Source organism: Leptopilina boulardi, unplaced genomic scaffold, assembly GCF_019393585.1.
Source record: "Leptopilina boulardi isolate dan_hultmark-lab unplaced genomic scaffold, ZJU_Lbou_2.1 LbouV2_324, whole genome shotgun sequence".
Taxonomy (NCBI): domain Eukaryota; kingdom Metazoa; phylum Arthropoda; class Insecta; order Hymenoptera; family Figitidae; genus Leptopilina; species Leptopilina boulardi.
In genome coordinates, this window is record NW_026137890.1 from 3133768 (window position 1) to 3154341 (window position 20574).

Below are 20574 nucleotides of genomic sequence, written 5' to 3' on the forward strand. Positions count from 1 at the left end.
GCTTCCTCTTTACGATCAGCAAAAAAATTTGCTTCCTCGTGGAGAAAGCAAAATTTTATTGCCAAAATGTCAATTTTTGATTTTTTAACATTCATTAATTCTTTAAATTTACTTCAAATGTATACTTTATATATATCGATCGATTCGTCTTGACGTAAGGAATACAATTATTTCATATATAAACTTCAATTTAAAAAATCACAAAATTTTATAGCCTAAATGTGAAATTTTGATTTTTTTACTTTCATTAATTCTTTAAATTTACCTTAAATGTATACTTTATATATGTATATCGATCGAGTCGTCTTGACGTAAGGAAAACGATTTTATTATATATAACCTTAAATTTTTCTATTTAAAAATTTTTTCGTTTAAAAAAAATTTTTGGAAAAAAGACGATAAAATTTTTTTTTTGGGATATTTTTCAAAATCCTTTGGTCAGATTTGAGATATTAATATGATAAATGAGCCTACCAAATTTTATCTAAATCCATTAAAACCTGTTAAAGTTATCTTCTAAACAAAAAAGGGATCCACACACACATACATACATCCGGACAATTGATCAGGATCTCATATAACATGTTTCTATAAAGAAAAAAATTTGTTTCCGCCACTTTGAAAAGTTTTATAAATGAAAGGACTACAAAGCTTCCTCCACGAGGAAGCAAAATGAAAAAAAAATCGTCTTGAATCTTGTATTTTTAAGAGAAAGTACCCGACACGACACAGCGGCTGTATACACAATGCAGAAAAAGTTAATTCCTTATTTAACGGAGAACATTAAAGTAAAAACAAATTTATTATAGCGATGGGGCCAAGTAACATTTTAAAAACAAATACCAGAGAGTGAACTTGGTCCATTATGAAGAAGACTTTGGAGTTAAGGCTGAATGGCGTATTCATGCGACTGCGCACAGAAAATGAGTCTTCTGTGTAACCCGTCCGAAGCCATTTTATTACATGAAAAACTTGTAAAATGAGGTCAGAACTATTTCACAAGTATTAAAGTATGCTACTACTGTCGCAAAACACATGAAAGAGTAGAAAAATTCCTCAAAAAAAGATAGAATGACCCAATAGTAAATTTCTTTGGGAATATTTTTAAATGAAATAAATAAAATAAATAAATGAAAATTTTTTTGCTATTATAAATTGAGAGATAAAGATCCCTGAACCTTTTTAAAATGAAACTTAAATCTGTGACCAAACAGTATTAATTATTTAAAAATAAAATAAAACTAAATTTAACCTGAAAACAATAAATTCAATTGTTTAATTTAATTTTTAAACAATATATTTACTTTATCTATTTGAAAATTCGATAGCGCGCCACACGCGCAATTTTAAAACTTCAATAATTCTTAAAACTAATGAATGAATCAGTTTGAAACTTTCCTGAAAACTTCATTATGTTTTTATACGCAATTGTCTCACTGGAAGTTTTTTGAACTTTCCGCTGACGTACAAGGTAGTACTTTTCAAAAATCAAAATTTCGAATTTATAAGGGTATAGGCCCTCTGTGTGTGTGTGTATGTTTACGATTGTATGTGTGTTATTGCAGATTGAGGAGAAGGAATTACTAATGGGCAGTCCGACGTGAGCCCTTGCCAGAAATGCTTGTATATATATTTTTGTCGACTTTTAATTAAATACTTTTGTTACATTTTAATCCTGTTTTTTAATGTATTTGAACCGCTACATCCTGAAATCATCCCTTACAGTATCAGAAGTGGGATAGTGTACTCAAAAAGCCCTAATTTTTACTTTTTGCCCGAAATCGAAAACGGTGTGCTTAATGGCGTCGGAAATCAAAGCGTTGCCCGCGACCACGTGTTGAGCAATTTTGATTTGTAACTCAGTGGTTAACGGAGACTTGGAAATGAAGTTATAATTTTGGTTATATCACTAGTTCAAATGATTTGGTGTTTCGCGATCACGCTCTTTGAAATTTCGAGCCATGAAAAACTGCTTTTCATCCGATTCGAGAAAAAAAATGGATCCGAAGTTGAGGCTTTCGTTTTGACAAGAATTTGATTTGACCTTCGGTTTCCGAACTCGTTATCGGTGGAACTCGTTTTCGTGGACTGTGAAAAATGGATTTGTGCATTTGATCTACTTAGTGGAGTTTTGGGAAGAGATATTGAAGACCTTTGTTTGGTGTGGCGGAAATTTTCGTAATTTCGTTTGGCCATTTTATTTCAAATTTGTACAGTCATTCAAATTCTCTTCTGACGTCATATAACCTTGACGTATTGTGCTGTGATAGTGTTCACGTGATCGTTCGATGTTAAAACTGTTATTTATGAAGGAAAAATAACTTTGTAAACACTCGTGTCGGGCTAGTCTCGAGAATACTTGACCTTTTGTTCGTTTGGTCACAAACGTGTATTTTTGTTCGAAATCATGACGCTCAAAAAGAGTCATTTGTTCACTGTGGTCGAATTGAAGGCCAAACTGCAAGCTATGAATCTGTCGACCGCTGGATCAAAATCGGATCTAATAGATCGACTGATGGACGCTGATGCATCGAGAGAGTGAAGAAGAGTGAGTCCAGAAGCGGAGAAAACAAATAGTCATTTGATTGTATCGGATCGGAATCAACCAAACACCTCGGGTGCAGTGCCGCCAGGACCTGGAACCTCGGAGAAGGAACCTGATCAGCAAGCTAACCAAGATGTATTGCAACAAGAAATTAATATTTTACAAAGAGATCGAGATTTGATGAGGAGAGAGTTGGAGCTAGCTCAGAGAGAGATTTCTTTGTTGCGAACCAATAATGATAGTGTCTCTATGGTTTCACATACCTCTAGTACACAAAGTTCTAGACAATCCCAGGTTAATCTTCGTGTAATCTCTGAAATGTTGCCGGAGTTTACTGGAACGAGAGATGATTTTTGGAGGTGGGAGAAGCAGTTGGAACTACTGAGGACGAGCTACAGCCTTGATGAGGATTCTTCGCGGTTGCTGATTGGTTTGAGACTGAGAGGTGGTGCATTGGAATGGTTCCACTCTGAGGCGGAGCATTTGGAGATGACCTTGTCGGATTTGTTAGCAAAAAAGCGTGCTATGTTTGATCATCGGCCCACCAAGTTGGAACTCAGACGACAGTTCGAGAATCGGAAGTGGAAGGTTGGCGAAACGTTTATGGAATATTACAAAAATAAACTGACATTCGCAAATCGAGTCGACATTGTTGAAGATGAGATCGCCGATTATTTGATTGACGGGATTCCGGATCTGCAGCTTCAAAATCAGGCCCGGATTCAAAACTTTGATTCGAAATCTCAGCTCTTAAAAGGTTTCGAAAAAATTACTTTGAGAAGCGAAAGGAAAGATGAACCAAAGACTCGTTATCAATCTGGTGGCAAGGAGTCCAATAAACCATCGTCGGGGGGAGGGACGGAGTCCTCTTCCTCTTTAGTGAAGCCAAATGTGGAAGGAGCAGCAGGGACGCAGGAGACTCGTTCTTGCAATTATTGTAAGAGGCCGGGTCATTTGAAGTTCAATTGTCCATCTTTACGTGTTTTAAGTGTGGTGAAATTGGTCATGCAGCAAAGGATTGTACCAAGAAACCAGCGCAGGTGACGAACGTGGAGAACAACGCATCGAGGAAGTCGCATAAACATGAATATCTTAGAAATATTTTATATACTATGCATATTGATGAAAAAATAAAAATTTATGTTTAGAGACTTTGTTAGATACAGAAAGTTCTGTTAGTTGGGTATGGTTGAATTGGGTATTACGATTGACATGAAAATTCCTGTGTGGATGCAATTGCTTGTTGTGCCTGACAATACAATGAGTTCTCCAGTAGTTTTAGGTAGGGATTGTTTAAAGAAACTTGGTCTCACGCTGCGAGAATTAGAAGATCCAGTAGAAAATCACATTTTTGATATAATGAATGTCGATGCTGCATCGGACGGTTCCGATAATGAGATTTTGTTTATTAATCCCGATATCCCTCAAGAAACACAAAATAAACTTAATTATATTTTTAAAGAAAAGTATTTGTTTCCCAATCGTCCAGATGAACCTAAAATAAAAGGGGAAATTAAACTGACATTAGTAGATTCGCAACCATTTAGTTGTCAGCCTCGTAGATTGTCGTACGCGGAGAAACGCCGAGTCGAGGAAATTATTAAAGGATGGATAAAGAAGGGGGTCATTAGGCCGAGTAGTTCCGAGTTTGCTTCGGCAATCGTGCTCGTGCGGAAGAAAAACGGGGAGCTTAGAATATGCGTAGACTACCGCATTTTGAATAAAGTCACGGTGCGGGACAACTTTCCCCTCCCTCTTATCGAGGATCAACTCGACGTTCTCAATGACAAGAAGTTTTTCACTATTCTCGACATGAAGGGCGGGTTTCATCATTTACGTGTCGCGGAAAAATCGATAAAATATACTTCGTTCGTTACTCCAACGGGACAATATGAATTTCTAAAAATGCCTTTAGGGTTAAATCACTATACTTTAATATTTTTCAAGTTTCAAAAAGTTTTTAAACTAGCAATAATTTTAAAAACTTTCGAAAAAATATCAAAGTATTAACTACACATGGAGATTATTAAGAGAAATGATTTTTAAATTTAAAGTATAAAATACACGTGGAGACCATTGAGAAACATTATTTTTAAATTTAAAGACCAAATTCATTTCAAATCAGGCAAGCTAAAACGTCGTTTATCTAAAATTTAGGGAAAAAACTTTAAAGTGTTATAACTTTTAAAGTAATATAGATGTCTCATTTTTTCTTTTTGCATTTTAAAGAGCTTTCATTTTTCTTTCAAAATCTGTTGGAAAAATTAAAAAATGTTCAAAAATAAGAAAATGGTGAACATTTTAATAAAAAAATTTTAATTCAAATTACTCAAAAACCCCACTTTTTCAAAAAAAATTTTTGTGGATTGTCTTTACCGTGAAGAATTTTTTATAAGAATTTAATTTTGTTCCAATTGTAAAAATTCTTAAAATTTTAAGGAAATTTCAAAGTATCAAATACATGTGTACATAATTACACGTGGAGTTAATTGAAAAAATTATTTTTAATTTAAAAGTATAAATTACAGATGTAATTACATGTGGCCAAATCTTCACATGTAAGGACATGTGTATTTTTTCAATAGGGATTAGGTTAAAACTATTGTTACTCAGAGGTTTTTGGGGTCACTGACAACGAATCTGATAACAATTTTTAAAAATTCAAAATTCCGAATAATATGGCAGACCAAAAATCGTAAAATTCATTGGATCTGGTTATAGAATCGTAATAAGTGCCACAAAAAACTTCTAAGTACCAAATATTGCAAAAATTCGTCAAGTTATTATATTGTAATTATTTTTATGTTGATATTTGACAAAAACATTTTTTTATATTTGTTAAAATGACTTAATCATCAGAGGAATTTTAAATTAAGTTATTTTAATTTAAATGTTAATTTGTATAGAAAAAAATCATTTAACTAAGTAACAAGTTTTAACCGAAACTGATGAAGTTTACAACTTTTTGTCCGCCATATTGGATCCGGAATTTTGAATTTTTGAAAACTGACATTACATTCGTTGTCAGCGACCCCAAAAACCACTGAGTATCAAGTTTTAACTGAATTGGATGGAGTTTAAGAATTTTTGTCCGCCATATTGGATCCACCATTTTTAATTTTTAAAAATTGACATCAGATTCGTTGTCAGCAACCACAAAAACCATTGAGTAACAAGTTTTAACCGAATCGGATAAATTTTAAAAATGTTCGTCCACCATATTGAATCTCACGTTTTCATGTACATTTATAGGTTATATTTAAGTCGCCATTTTGGATTTTTCAAAAGGTCAGATAGTTTTTAAAAGTACTTATGTATACCAATAATTTCTGGGTATGAACAATATTTTTGAAAGCTTTTAATTTTGCAGGGAAGGGTTGCCCGGTTTGCGCGAAACGTCCAATATATATATATATACTATATATATATATATATATATATATGGGGTTAAATTCCTGTAGCGTACTAAGTAAAAAAGAAAGTTGATCGGATCCGACTGTAACTTGCACATAGTTTAGCCCTATGGGTGAATACTTTAACCACGAAGTATTGGTAGGTTTTTTCAAAAACTGTAGGAGAGCCTAACATGAACTATTTTGAATTAGAGGATTATTCGTAAACAATTGCAATGTTATCCAATTGTTTATTAACAATCCACTAATTTAAAATACTTCATATGGGGCATTTCACGTGACATTTTCATTCAAAATTATTTTTAGGGTGCAGTCCCATGTGGGTAGAATAGTGGAATAGTAGAATAGTGGAATAAATGTCGACCAATGACATGAGTCTAGGGGAATTGGACTTAAGGTGTTAAAATGTGAATATCGTTTTGAAATCTATGTGTTTGATGGTTCGTGATAGTGAAATCATTTATTAAGAAAAATGACTTTTTATCATTAAAACTTAAAAATTTAATAGTAATATAATTTGAAAAAAATGTTCTATTTTTTTAATGTACGTTTAAAATAACATTAAAAAAAAGAAAATTTAAAAATTAATGCATCTTTTAGGAAGTTATGAGCATTCAAATATTAAAAGCCATGAAAATTCTCCAATTTTCAAAATTGCATAACTCGAAAACGGCTTGTTAAAAAAATTCATGAAAGCTAGTCTCAATTAGTAATAAAATAAAAAAAACGGAGATGCAATTGTAGATACAACGTCACTTTGGCTTGGAACACATCATATACCTACAAAAATATTTAATGAAAATTCAAAGATTTTATACATAGTATTGAAAATAACCTCAAATTTTATATTTATTTATTATATAAATTAAATAAAATTATATAATAATTTATATAAATTATTATACATTTATTTATTATATAAAGTGATTTTTTATTATAAAAGAATTATTAATGACTTAGTTTCATACCTATTATGTCATATAGTTTAAATATTATTATTATTATTATAAATATACGTTGAATGTATTGTATTTTGTTATTATTTTGTCTATTCCACTATTCTACCAAAATCAAAAAGCCCGTGTCCCATGTGGTAGAATAGAAATAGTAGAATAGTTGAATTGCTGTTATGCAGCCAATAATAAGCTGCATTTCCACTAGATCCCAATCTTACAATTACCACGATTCGCTTTTTCTGTTCCTCTATTCCACTATTCTACCAGCTGGGACATAGGTACCCTAAATTTGGTAGAATAGGTAATTGGACATTTTTTAAAAAAATTAAAAAAATTATTAAGTTTACAAATCACTCAACCGATTTTATGAATATTTTAATTTTATATTTATTGTTTTGTGTTGTACTTATTATGTATTTATTTAATTATTGATTATTCTTCAATTGATTGAGTCCAAGTTATATATATATATATTTATTAAGAATTTAATTTGTATAGAATGTGTTAATTTTTTAATTTTGAAAAATAAATTTAACATCAGTATTGTCCAAATTTAATTTTTGAGTAAATAAAATTAACACCAAAATTTTTTATTTAAAACTTTTAGTTGGTAGTAGGGATATTAAAGTTGTATATTTAAATATGTTATTTACTTATATTTCAATTCCGCAAAATTCTTTACCTCTAAAAATTATGTGCATCACTCACACATAGTTAAAAATACATTTTAGTAATTGTCATTGAATTGTTTGTTCATTTTTCTTAATAAATGATTTCACTATCACGAACCATCAAACACATAGATTTCAAAACGATATTCACATTTTAACACCTTAAGTCCAATTCCCCTAGACTCATCTCATTGGTCGACATTTATTCCACTATTCTACCCACATGGGACTGCACCCTTAGTTGGAACAATTTTTTTCGAATTCTATATGAAAAATAATGAAATAAATACTTGTTTTTTTATTTTTATTAAATGAAAATTACTACCTAAATAATTGCAAATATCGTTTAAAAGCTAAAGAACGCCACTTTCGCATTAATGTGAAGAATTTCCTTATTTATTAATGATTGCGTTAAAAGAAAAAAATTGAAAATCGATGACTTCGGTTTTGAGAAAAGTAACTTTTAAGAAGAATAAATTTAGTCAATTGAGTTATATTGTTAGAAAGATTTACAAAAGAAGAACACTTTTGCTGCAGATCGTAAATTGATTGGTCTATAATTAAAAGAGTTCAGATCATTTAAAAAAAATCTCGTCAGGGTTGGACATTATACTCAGGGTTGGACACTTTGTGAAAATCTAAGCGAATTATGGGTAAAAAAATAAAATAACATTTATAACGTTACTGAAAACGTTTTTTATCTTTATTTTTTCAGTTTACATTATTATTATTTATAATTGATAATTAATATTATTTATAACGTTACTGAAATCGATTTTTAGGTTCATTTTTTCATTTTTAACGTTATTATTATTTTTCTAATATCTTTAGCAGAATATGTGCTATGTATGTGCAGATGTGTGTGAGTCAATGTTTATTTGTATATTTATTTATAAATTGTGTCAAATTCATAATTAACTAAGTGTTCAACCCGGAGTGTGTAAAGTGTCCAACCCTAAGTAGAAGTAACATTTTCGAATCGTGCTAACCATAACCAGACATGTTTCGCGATTCGATTTTACAGTTCATTTTTTCTTCAATCATGAACCGCACAATACATACAATAAACTTACCTTACCGATTTCTTGTTTTCTTTATTCATTTTTTTATGTTTTATCACATCGCTTAGAAAACTTTTTTCGTTCCTACAAATGCACCGACGTCACAGCAGACGCTACTTTTGATCCTCCGAAAATGTAATGGCACAAAAAATTAGGTTTTACTACGAGAAGTTTCGCCATGTCCGTGCATATATGGCACGGCATATCTTAAAAGTTCAAGAAAAACTGGACAAATTTCATATAGTACATTTTTTTCCATTGGTCAATAATAACGGAAAAACGCGTAACAAAAGTATAGTACTTCAGAAGACGTTAATTTTGAAAAATTCATAAAATCCGTAATTTTCATTTAATGAAAATAAAAAAACACAAATTTCATTATTTTTCATACAGAATTCGAAAAAAATTGTTCCAATTCAAAAAAATTTTTGAATGAAAATGTCACGTGAAATGCCCCATATAGGACTCGTTGGATGCAGAATTTAAGCAACTTTCAATTAGTAACGTCAAAATTACAATAACTTTATTTATTTGTAAAATATTTCATTTTTTGTATTGTTTTTTTTACATTTTTAACATTTTACTGTAGTGAAAATACACATTTTTAACTTCAAAATAAATAAATAAAAAAAGACCGACCTTAAAAAAAAAGTCAAAAAAATTCTTGATTTAAAAAAAATGGTCAAATTTTGAATTTTTTGAAAATTTTTTTGCACCATTCAAAAGAGCAAGAAATAAGCTTACGAAAAGATATAGGTCAAATTTTTTTTCATCTCTCAGTTTAAAAGTTTTAAGTTTTCAAAAGTTCACTATATAAATTTTTCAAAAAAATTAAACCCCTTCCCTCTCCTACAGTTTTTGAAAAAACCAAACAATCCTTCGTGGTTAAAGTATTCACCCATAGGGCTAAACTATGTGCAAGTTACACCCCGATCCGATCAACTTTCTTTTTCACTTAGTACGCTACAGGAATTTTACCCCATATACATATAAATTAATTAATTTTTGAAATTATAAAAATCTTTTATAATCACACTCTCTATAATGACAATGATAAATACTCTTTAAGTCGATTTGACTAAGTTCTGTTAAAAAAAATTAAATCCATTTTTTAATATAATTTGTTTAAATAATCAATTTTTGACTTAAGATTTAAAAAGAGCACTATTAATTTACCTAGGAAGTGAAGTTAGATTAAAGAATTATTTGTATTACTTTAGGTTTTTAAAGACACACAGTTTTTCATCATTTTCTCTGTTTCACCAAAATATGTATTAACCGAGATTTTCCTTCGTACGGCAGTACTGCCAACGTTGGTTTCATGAATTCAAAAGAATGCTCGTATCACAGTTAATCGAATTTAAACCATCTAATAAACTTCTTCTCTCTTCTTGCAGAAAAATAGTGCACCCGCTCGCATCGGACCTTACCCTGGTGTCAGGAATTTGTTATGAAGGACATACGAGAAAAATAATTTAGATGAAAGCACTATCCAGATAATTATTTTGTCCTTAACAAAAAGCACATGTAAGCAATAGAACACCTCTCTAAAATATTGGTGACGTTTTTGTAAAAAAGAATCTCAAGATACTCTTCTTGCTAACGAAAACATCATTCTCAGGTACCTAACGGAAAAATTCTCGGAAGGAACAGCGTACGGTAAATTAAACACCTTAAGGTCCGCTATGAATTTCATAAATAACATTAACACTATAGAAGAACTTCTCGTTAATCGTTTATTTAAAGGTTGTGACGTGGCACAATCTTTCCCGAAAATTTGTTTTTTTTTAAATAAATAAAGTAAATAAACAGTATAAATAAGTAAATAAATTATGCAAATTGTTAAAGTAAATAAACTATTAAATTAAATAGATTAAAGATTAAGTAAATAAACAATTTCTTTTATAAACAAATTTGGTTTCCGTCCGTGGGCGATTGTGGAGAGTTCTCAAGTCGAGGTCAATTATGTAACTAATAAGTAAATTTGTTAACAATTATTATTTTTATTTATGTAAACTGCCGAGGCAGTTTCAAATGGAAAATAAAATGCCGCCCGCAGCCGAACAACACATGGAATATCATCACCTTTCATCCAATCAAGTAGCCAGAATCGCCACTACTGCTCCGTTTCGTCATACTCGTTTACCCCTTTTTCGAAATATATACACCAAACTATTCAAATTAAACCCCAATTAATTTAAAACACTCACCAATTCTTATACCCTAACTAAAAATTGTCAATTCTCTATCGTAGTCGAGACCACTGTTACACAGGCCCGAGTTAATTGTCACCCAAAATTTACGTTGAAACATAAGTTCAATTCTCTGATAAAACGAGAAAAATCATGGCTGAGATTACTCAAAATTCCTGAAAGTGGACGGCGAGGAAGTCAAGGGTAAAGAAAACGGAGTTCAGGAAGCTGAAAACTGAAATCAAAAGTTGTAAATGGCCATCGACTTTCTTCGGCAACTACGCACCTGACTCTAGCGTAATAATACAAAATATTTGAAAATTCAAATGGGAGAAATTGAGGGGTACGAGCGAAGCAGCGAGCTGGCAACGAGGATTACTTCCGATCTCTTTTGGTTCTGCTTTCGCCAACTATGGACGGATTTTAAATCAACTCCAGGAACTCTAAGAGGACCAGAAATTGTTAAATTATTATTATTAGTATATCGTGGGATTAGTAAATTTTCAACTTGTGTGAATTTTAGGTGAATCTTCTTCTTTCTGAGGGTCGAGGCAGTATTTCTCTCTTTTTGTGATTTAGTGAAGAATGTAAGTTTGAACTTTTAAAATTTTATAATTTTCTTTTATGTAAATGGTCTCAGTGGTTCGGCCGACCGCAGGGTCGATGGAAGAAAGTAATTAATTACTAGTTTGATTCTTTTGTTTAATTTTAGTAACTTTTTTGTTTATTATTTCATTCTTCTTATTTAAAATTTTTTATAATTCTTCCTTCGACCATGTGTTCGTTTTTGTTCTCGATTTTTGGTTTCTTTAATATTTGTTTCCCCATTTATTGTTAAAGTTACCTTCCCCAATTTACATTAAAATGTAATTTATTTAATTTCCCCCTTTTTATCTCCCCGTTACCAAAAATTGTGACCTTATTTGTAAAATATTTTTATCCTCTTTAATTAAACCAAGCTGACCACTTTATTTAAAACTGATTTGTGACCTTAATTTGAGAACTTTTAAGCCAAAGAGCATTAGAATTAAGTAAAATTTTGTGATTTAGTGTTGTTTTTCGAAAATTGCTGAATAAATTGTAAATTCAATTGTTCATTAATTGATTGAGTATGATTTCTTTGAACCCCGACGCTCTGTTCCTTTGACCATGTGGTCCTGGCTAACCGGCAATGTTCCCTTATATTTACTTCTTGCATTATGTTTCTTAAAAACAAAAATAATGCTAGGAAGTTATATTCCCCATCTCTCAATTGTTTTGGGCCAAAGACTTTGGCATAAATTTTGCTATTTGTTTTAAAGGTGTTTATTATTGATTTTGATAATTTGTTTTTATTTCTTTGTTTGTTATTGATAAATATTTAATTGTTTAGAAAAAGCCCATTACAAGGTGTTTTTAAATTGCAACAAATTGCACCAAAGTACAAGACAACTTGGGACAACGACGATCAGGACCCAGTCGATCTTATTAATAAAACTTTAAGTTATAAAAATCACACACAAAGGAGTAGAAATAATATCAGATTTAACCAAGACCACCAACAGAGTAGCAAAACAGCCCTATACCTTTTCTTTCTATTTTGAAAGTGTCAATTTCTCAGTATGAAAAACAACCAATCAATATATTGAAAAAACAGAGAACCCACGAGGATCAATAAACACTATTTATTTCCTTTAAAGAACCCTCCAAAGAAGTGAGCACACAAACAATCAGCAGATGGCTAAAAAATGTAATGCGTGAGGCAGGAATAAGAACTTCACTAAGTTCGTTGAATTATTATTGTAAAGTTGGTTCAAGCATCCCGTAGGTAATAAATAAATAAGTAAATTAAACTATAGAGAATGTTACATTACCTTACTACCAATATTCTTAAATTAGGATTGTTGCAAACTCGAGTATCTTCTTCAATGCGAAACATAGGTAAATTTTCTCTGGAGTTGTCAACGATCCTGCGTTCATACACGTGATTACCTAAAGAGCAAACAGTTCTATCCGTAACTAAATAACGTTCCATATCATGCCAATTGTAATTTTCTGCATGTACCACCTGAAAATCATATTTTAAAAAGTAAATTTAAAATAAATAAATCATTTAAATTTATATTACCCTCCACTCTGTGTTTCAATATTTTATTCACAAATATTAAGACTGACCTCAACTTGAGCCTCATTTCGATCTTCATGAACCTGAATAAAAATACGTGGTCTTCCCATAGGTCTTTCTTCTTCTGGATAATTAGGTTCTGATTCTCTATCACTGTTAATATTTCTTTGTGCACTTCGTATGTTAGAAGGGTATTCTAAATAAAGATGTGTTAAAGTTTCCGTACAGTTGAAGCAGGCAATTTCACTATCTCCAATCATCGTATTTCGTAAATCTAATATCTATTCAAAGGAACAAAAAAATTGAAAATTTCAGTAACAAATAAAATCATAACCTATATATTTTTAAAATAATACTTACTTGTAAAGCTTTAAATCCATATCTCGCCGCAAGACTAGTATAAGCAAAACATTCTCCAATTCTATGACACGAATCCAGTCTAAGTTCCTTGAGTTTTGGTAATTTACTAATAACCATTAGGGAATGAGGAGCAAACCACTTACAGTTGCTCAATATTAAGCTCTAGAAAATGTAAGAAAATAATTACCTAATTTTTTATATTAATTGAGGGTCCCGATCAAATAACTGAACCGATGCTCGGACAGTGACTCTAATTGTAGTCAACTCCGTTCAAAAGTAAAAAGAAATAAAAAGTTGAAATTAAAATTTTTAAACGTACTGCCACGTAGAGAACAGAAATGACCAACTTTTTTGATTTTGAAATTTTTTTGTAGGATTATTATTTTTAATAATACCTAATAAAGAAAAACTAAAAATTCTTACTTTCTCAATTTCATTGAAATTTACAACATAAATCATCCTATCCTATCTTTGGTGTACTTACGTATATACCACCTCACCAATAAATCCCTTTCTCTTCCATCCCATTCCATTACCATTTTTTCCCTACCGAATTCTTCCCTCAACATGTATCTCGGACAGTTTCATCCTACCCCCATCGTCCATCTTATAACCTCTCTTGCATTCTTTCCACTTTCCCTATTTCTTTCCATCTCCACACTTCTACTTCATAACTCATTACCGACCATACCAACACATCAAATAACCACAATATTTTCTTCCTATCATCCTTAAATATTCTTTTTCAATCTCTCACACCTGTCCCACCATTCTTGACCCTCTTTCTACTCCTCCACTAACATTCAGATCTGCCCCCCATTAAATGTAAACCAATATTTCAAATAAAAAATTCACTTACTTCTTGCACATCTTTTTCATTCCTTGTGATGCCTTCTTGTTTTCCACAATATAGACGATGTCTAGAGTGCAAGAAGAGGGTGCCCAATGAAATGAAGAAGCAGTTAGTTACAGTCGTATTGGCTCCTATAACACCCCAACAGGAGTGGGTGTAAGTTAGCAGAGACAAGCTTAGTGTACTTCCATCGGGAACCACGCGGAATTTCTTCTTCCAGACCGAAGTCTTACCCTGCCTCCAGAAGACGAGACGTAGTGCGTTTAAAATTGCCTCTTTTGTCGCCTCTCTTAAGCTTCCTTATTGCCATGTTCACTTCTGTGTTTTTTTCTGGTTATTCCATTTACATCCCTTATCTCCTACCATCTTCTTTCACTCTTTTGTCCATTCCTCCATTTTAATATCCCCATTTAGCCTCTTACATCTTTTTCTTTTCCTATTTATCACCTCCCATTCCCGTTCCTCCTTTACAGGTGTTTCGAACTCTTTTAAAAATCTCTCTTTTCCTCCTTACTAATTTCCCGTGTTCCTTATGCCTCTTATTTTTTACTTTTTTCCGTTCTTTCATACATTCCTTTAATTCTTCCCTGCTGTTCTCACACTCCTCGTCCCACCACCCATTCCTCGTCTTCACTTGTTCTTCTCTCATCTCTTTAATCACTTTTTCCATTTCCTTCCTTAAACTTAATAATCTATTTTTAACTCCCCTTTTCCCCTCCCTTCCGTCCTTTTATTATCCCTTTCATCTTTTTTCCCCCTTAATGCTCTTTCTTCCCCCCTTTAATTCCACAATAACAATAACAACCAGTACGCTCGGCCGCTCACTCTGAAGTCAGTCAACACGACAAAAAGGTGAAAAAATTGAAAGTCAAAATTCGGATATTTTAAAAGCACTACTTCATAGAAGATTAAAAAACGCATCTTTTTTCTCACAGAATTTTTTTTCTACATCTTCTCTTAAAATATTTATTCATTACTATTTCAGGAAGTTTTCTGGAAAATTTCAAATCAATTCCTGTTATAGTTTCTAAAAAAATTAATCAAGACATATTAACATTATTAGTAATATTATGTAAAATATTTAATTTTTGCCTTTTTTTAATGTTTTAATGGCTTTATTAGACCTAATTTAGTAAATACCAAGTTGTAAACAAATTTATTACTATTTGTGAAAGAAATAATCGTTTATATTTTAAAATTTAATTAAATTGGAGAAAATTTTTTTTGTGTTTTTTTTTGCTTTTATTATCAAAAATATTGGATTTAGAAGTAATTTCTGAGAGAAAAAAGATGCATGTTTTTATCCTCTATAAAGTAATGCTTTTAAAAAATCAGAATTTTGAGTTTCAATTTTTTCACTTTTTTGACGTGTTGATTGGCTTCAGAGCGACCTGTCGAGCGTACTGGTTGTTATTGTATCCAGCCCCTCAATTAACAGAAAATGGTGTACTTACATATTTAAGTCTAAAGGATCCGATGAAAATATTAGAAAATTCAATTGTTTATTTATTTTTTAATAAAAATTGAGACGTGTCAATATATAGTTTTTCAATTTCAGCGACGAAAAGTATGCGCGGAACTTTTAAATTGGAAGAACTTCCAGTAAGAAAGTTTATTAATATATAAAGTTGTTTTCTGTGAAGTATGAAAGCATTACATACAAAACTTTAGGAAATATAACAGTTTTAAAAAAATGTAATTAGGGCGTCACCGTAGTGAACGCTTCATGCAAAAGCCGATAACCATAACCTTCTATACGTGTAAAGGACGAAAATGTATAATTAAATTACATTTTTTTAAAACTGTCATATTTCCTAGTACATGGTAGTACGTTTAAAAAATTTAATTTCAAATTTTTTTTACTTTGGAATTTTTTTTCTTGTCGTCTCAAAGAACAGCATATATTAATAATTTATTTTGCATTTCACTTATTTTTAGGGTTCCGTTCACACAGTGAACCGAAACGAAACCCTTATGGCTTCAATCATGTCCGTCCACAAAATCCTGTCCCCCGCCTCTAAAATATAGCCATTTTAACCGATTGGGCTCAAATTTAGTATACATACGTATTTTTGCGAGTAGGTTAAAGGAAAATTATAGCGAACCCGATTGGAATTGAATTTAATATAGTTATAGTACAAAAACACGAAATTTCGGAAAAAAGTTTGCCCCCCCCTTAATTTTCACAGTTTTGGAGCTACGATGCTCAAATTTGGTATACATACGTATTTTTGCGAGTAGGTTAAAGGAAAATTATAGCGAACCCGATTGGAATTGAATTGAATATTGTTATATTACAAAAACTCGAAATTTCGAAAAAACGTATCCTTCCGCGCTTTAACTTTTACAGTTTTGGAGCTAAGAAGCTGCAACTTGGTAAACATATTTAATTTCATGTGCAGATTTTACATAAAATATAGCCAACCCCTTTAAAATATTATATTTAAATATTTAAATTTAAATAATCGTGAACGGAACCCTAAGTAAGCGAGTGTAACTCGTACTTGACGAATTTTTTATTAATTTTTTTAATTTATCAATAAGTTTTTGTGTTGTAGATTTATTTCTTAATAATTTTGTTTACATATTTTTCATCATTTATTAAGTTCATTTTTGCAACTTTTAATTTTTTTTTAATTTTTAAAAATTTATTTTTCCATTTTATTTTATTATTAATTTAGGTAATTGATTTTTGTTTAGGGTCAGTTGGGGTAAATGGGGACAAGAGGTTTTGGACCTTAATTTACAGTTTTAAAATTAAGTTCAACGTCAATATTTTAACCTCAGATCACCTGCAAGAGGTTTTGAGTATTGCCAAGCTTTTATCTTGACAATTGGCAGCAAGATAAAAAAAGTTATCGCTCAATGCATAAAAACTTGAAAATCAAAGTCAAACTGTTTTCAACTTAAATTGTTTAAAAAATGGTTAAATATTAATGAAAAATTATGATTCTAGTTGCGACGATAACGGTACATGTGTACAATAAGCCATAAAAATTTGAGCATAATCGGTACAATAGTTTTTCTTTTAGGATGTCCGCCAGGTCAAAAAACGTTGTTTTGAGAAAAATCGAATTTACGAAAACATGTCCTTTTTCAAGAAAATACCCCCTTACACGACAGGATACATTATATACATGTATATGAGAGATTCTTTTTCAATCGCCCCAGCCCAAAAAGTCAATGTTCTGGGATTGGCTTCATACTTTGGTAAATTGTTGTCCTATATGATAGTAATAAATTCCTAAAATATAAACTCATTAAAAAAATATTTGTAGAAAGTAGAGGGGGTTGAAGTTTTGACGTTAAGGGTAACATTGTCATTTTCAAATCCGTATAACTATAACAAAAGTTAATGGATTTTAATTTATCTATAATGAATTTTAATTCATTTTTCACGTACTTTTCAAAAATGTATACAAAATTTAAAAAAAAAAATTTTTACCCCTTTTTTTTCAAAATCAACCCTTATTTTTCGATTTTCACCCCTTCGGGTATTTTTTTTTTTATTTTCATTGGAAAGCTGAGGTTTTTTCCCATGAGCTATGTAAATATGAAAATGGGACAACAATAATTTTGTGAGAAACAGAATATTAATGTAGGCGGTGCCGATAACTGGTACACCTAAAGATCATCTTCGAGGATTTAGGTAGGCACCGCCTACATTAATATTCTGTTTCTCACAAAATTATTGTTGTCCCATTTTCATATTTACATAGCTCATGGGAAAAAACCTCAGCTTTCCAATGAAAATAAAAAAAAAAAAAAAAAATACCCGAAGGGGTGAAAATCGAAAAATAAGGGTTGATTTTGAAAAAAAGGGGTGAAAATTTTTTTTTTTTAAATTTTGTATACATTTTTGAAAAGTACATGAAAAATGCATTAAAATTCATTATAGATAAATTAAAATCCATTAACTTTTGTTATAGTTATACGGACTTGAAAATGACAATGTTACCCTTAACTGCACCCTTATCGGCACCGCCTACATTAATATTCTGTTTCTCACAAAATTATTGTTGTCCCATTTTCATATTTACATAGCTCATGGGAAAAAACCTCAGCTTTCCAATGAAAATAAAAAAAAAAAATACCCGAAGGGGTGAAAATCGAAAAATAAGGGTTGATTTTGAAAAAAAGGGGTAAAAATTTTTTTTTTTAATTTTGTATACATTTTTGAAAAGTACGTGAAAAATGCATTAAAATTCATTATAGATAAATTAAAATCCATTAAGTTTTGTTATAGTTATACGGATTTAAAAATGACAATGTTACCCTTAACGTCAAAACTTCAACCCCCTCTACTTTCTACGAATATTTTTTTAATGAGTTTATATTTTAGGAATTTATTATATCATATAGGACAACAATTTACCAAAGTATGAAGCCAATCCTAGAACATTGACTTTTTGGGCTGGGGCGATTGAAAAAGAATCTCTTATATATGCTTTTATATACATATTTATATGGGGCATTCTATTTTAAAATTATACCCCTAGTAAACAATTGACAATATAAGACATTTTTTAAATAATTATTTCTCCCATTTAATTAAATCAAATTACTTTTGCAATGAGTGGTTTCGAAAGAGAAATTTCTAAACTTTATTATTGTAAAAAAAATTTTTTAAAAAAACGTTTAATTAGCATAAAAAATTTAGTTTGAAGGTTAAACTTGTAAATATCTCAAAACACGTTGTCTCCGATTTTGACAAAATCTGTGTCAAAAGAAAGCTTAAATATTCTATTTTTTATTTCCGTAAAGTTTATAATGGACATTTTCGAGGATTTCGAGAAATTAATTAAAATTCTCAGACGTTCTAAGGTTGAAAAGGGTTGAAATTTGCATGAATAGAGAACCTCTGTTCAAATACAGCGGCATTTGTTTTTACGAAATTTTTAAATAAATAAATTTTAAAACTTCAATTTTAATCTTAATAATTTTTTTAAATTTGAAAAATTTTTAATTGCAAATAGCTAAAGATCAATATATTTATTGTTTACAATATTTTTTTTCTCTAATGTCAAGTGATGTAATAATGTAAGGTTAATGGAAATTAAATTTAAAAAACAAAATCCGCTCTTAAAGAAATGGTTCTCCATTCATACAAATTTCAATCCTTTTTAACCTCCGAAACGTCTGAGAATTTTAATTAATTTCTGGAAATTCTCGAAAATGTCCATTATAAACTTTACGGAAATAAAAAATAGAATATTTAAGCTTTCTTTTGACATAGATTTTGTCAAAATCGGAGACAACGTGTTTTGAGATATTTACAAGTTTAACCTTCAAACTAAATTTTTTATACTATTTAAATGTTTTTTTGAAAAATTTTTTTACAATTGTAAAGTTTAGAAATTTCTCTTTCGAAACCACTCATTGCAAAAGTAATTTGATTTAATTAAATGGGAGAAATAATTATTTAAAAAATGTCTTATATTGTCAATTGTTTACTATGGGTATAATTTTAAAATAGAATGCCCCATATACATATATGTAATTTGATATATATTTATATTTATATAGGTATATATTTATAAAAGCATACATTGTACTCGCAAAGAGTAAGCTCCATGAGCGCGTGACTTTTACATTGTACCTCATTTTTCGATATGTTACTGAAGTTTTCAACCAAAATAAGAGTTTCCATAGCATTTCTACATATATCTACTACAAGAATATGCAGTTTTTAGAAAATCGATTTTCTTGAAAAAAGATGTGGTACTAACCCCTTAAATAACGTCAGTGTGATGTATATCTGTTATTTTTTTTAAGTTTTTTGTAAGTATGTGTATAGACGTACCTCACAGTCAAGGGGTTAATTTTAAAACTGTAAATTAAGCCACAACACCTCTTGTCCCCATTTACCCCTACTGACCCTAAAGCAAATTATTTAATACAATTGTTTTAAATATTAAAATAAATTAATATATTACGTTTTCGTTAATTTTTTGTTGAGTTTAAAGAAAAAAATTTAATTATAAAAATATTGATAAACGTAAATAATTATAAAATAATTATTATTAAATTAAAATAATAAATCAATGAATTTTAATTTAAATGAAATGATATACTTCAATGTTAAAATTAACAGTAAACATAAATTCTAGAATTTACATATAAGAAAATTATTCATAATATTAAATAGCATTTTTTTTACATTCAGATTCTACATAAAAACCTTTGTAAAATGATTTTCAAAATCTTGATATCGCTTCTTAAATTATAATTTCCAAAAAAGGTCGAACCAAACTTAAAAAATCTTATAATTTTTATTAATAGCTTGATTTTTTACAATACATTATTTATAATAACAAAAATTGTGATGATTTGAAATATTCAGAATAGCAAATTATTAAATAAGAAAGACAAGAAATAAATATAAAAAATATTACACATTTGATTAAACTAAATTTGTA

At 30.1% G+C, this 20574-nt stretch overlaps 1 protein-coding gene across 2 annotated transcripts in view; it reads right to left on the bottom strand.

The window, feature by feature from the left end:
- Positions 1-20574, bottom strand: part of LOC127284405 (uncharacterized) — an 80966-nt gene that overhangs the window by 25022 nt on the left and 35370 nt on the right. For both annotated transcript variants that reach the window (XR_007843477.1, XM_051309815.1), the window contains exons 5-7: positions 13303-13464; positions 12993-13223; positions 12692-12885 (exon numbers count right to left, since the gene is read on the bottom strand). Coding sequence is in view for 1 of the 2 variants with exons in the window: in XM_051309815.1 (XP_051165772.1) it covers positions 12692-12885; positions 12993-13223; positions 13303-13464 (587 nt within the window). In the remaining variant the exon portion in view is untranslated. The remainder of the gene's footprint in view (positions 1-12691; positions 12886-12992; positions 13224-13302; positions 13465-20574) is intronic.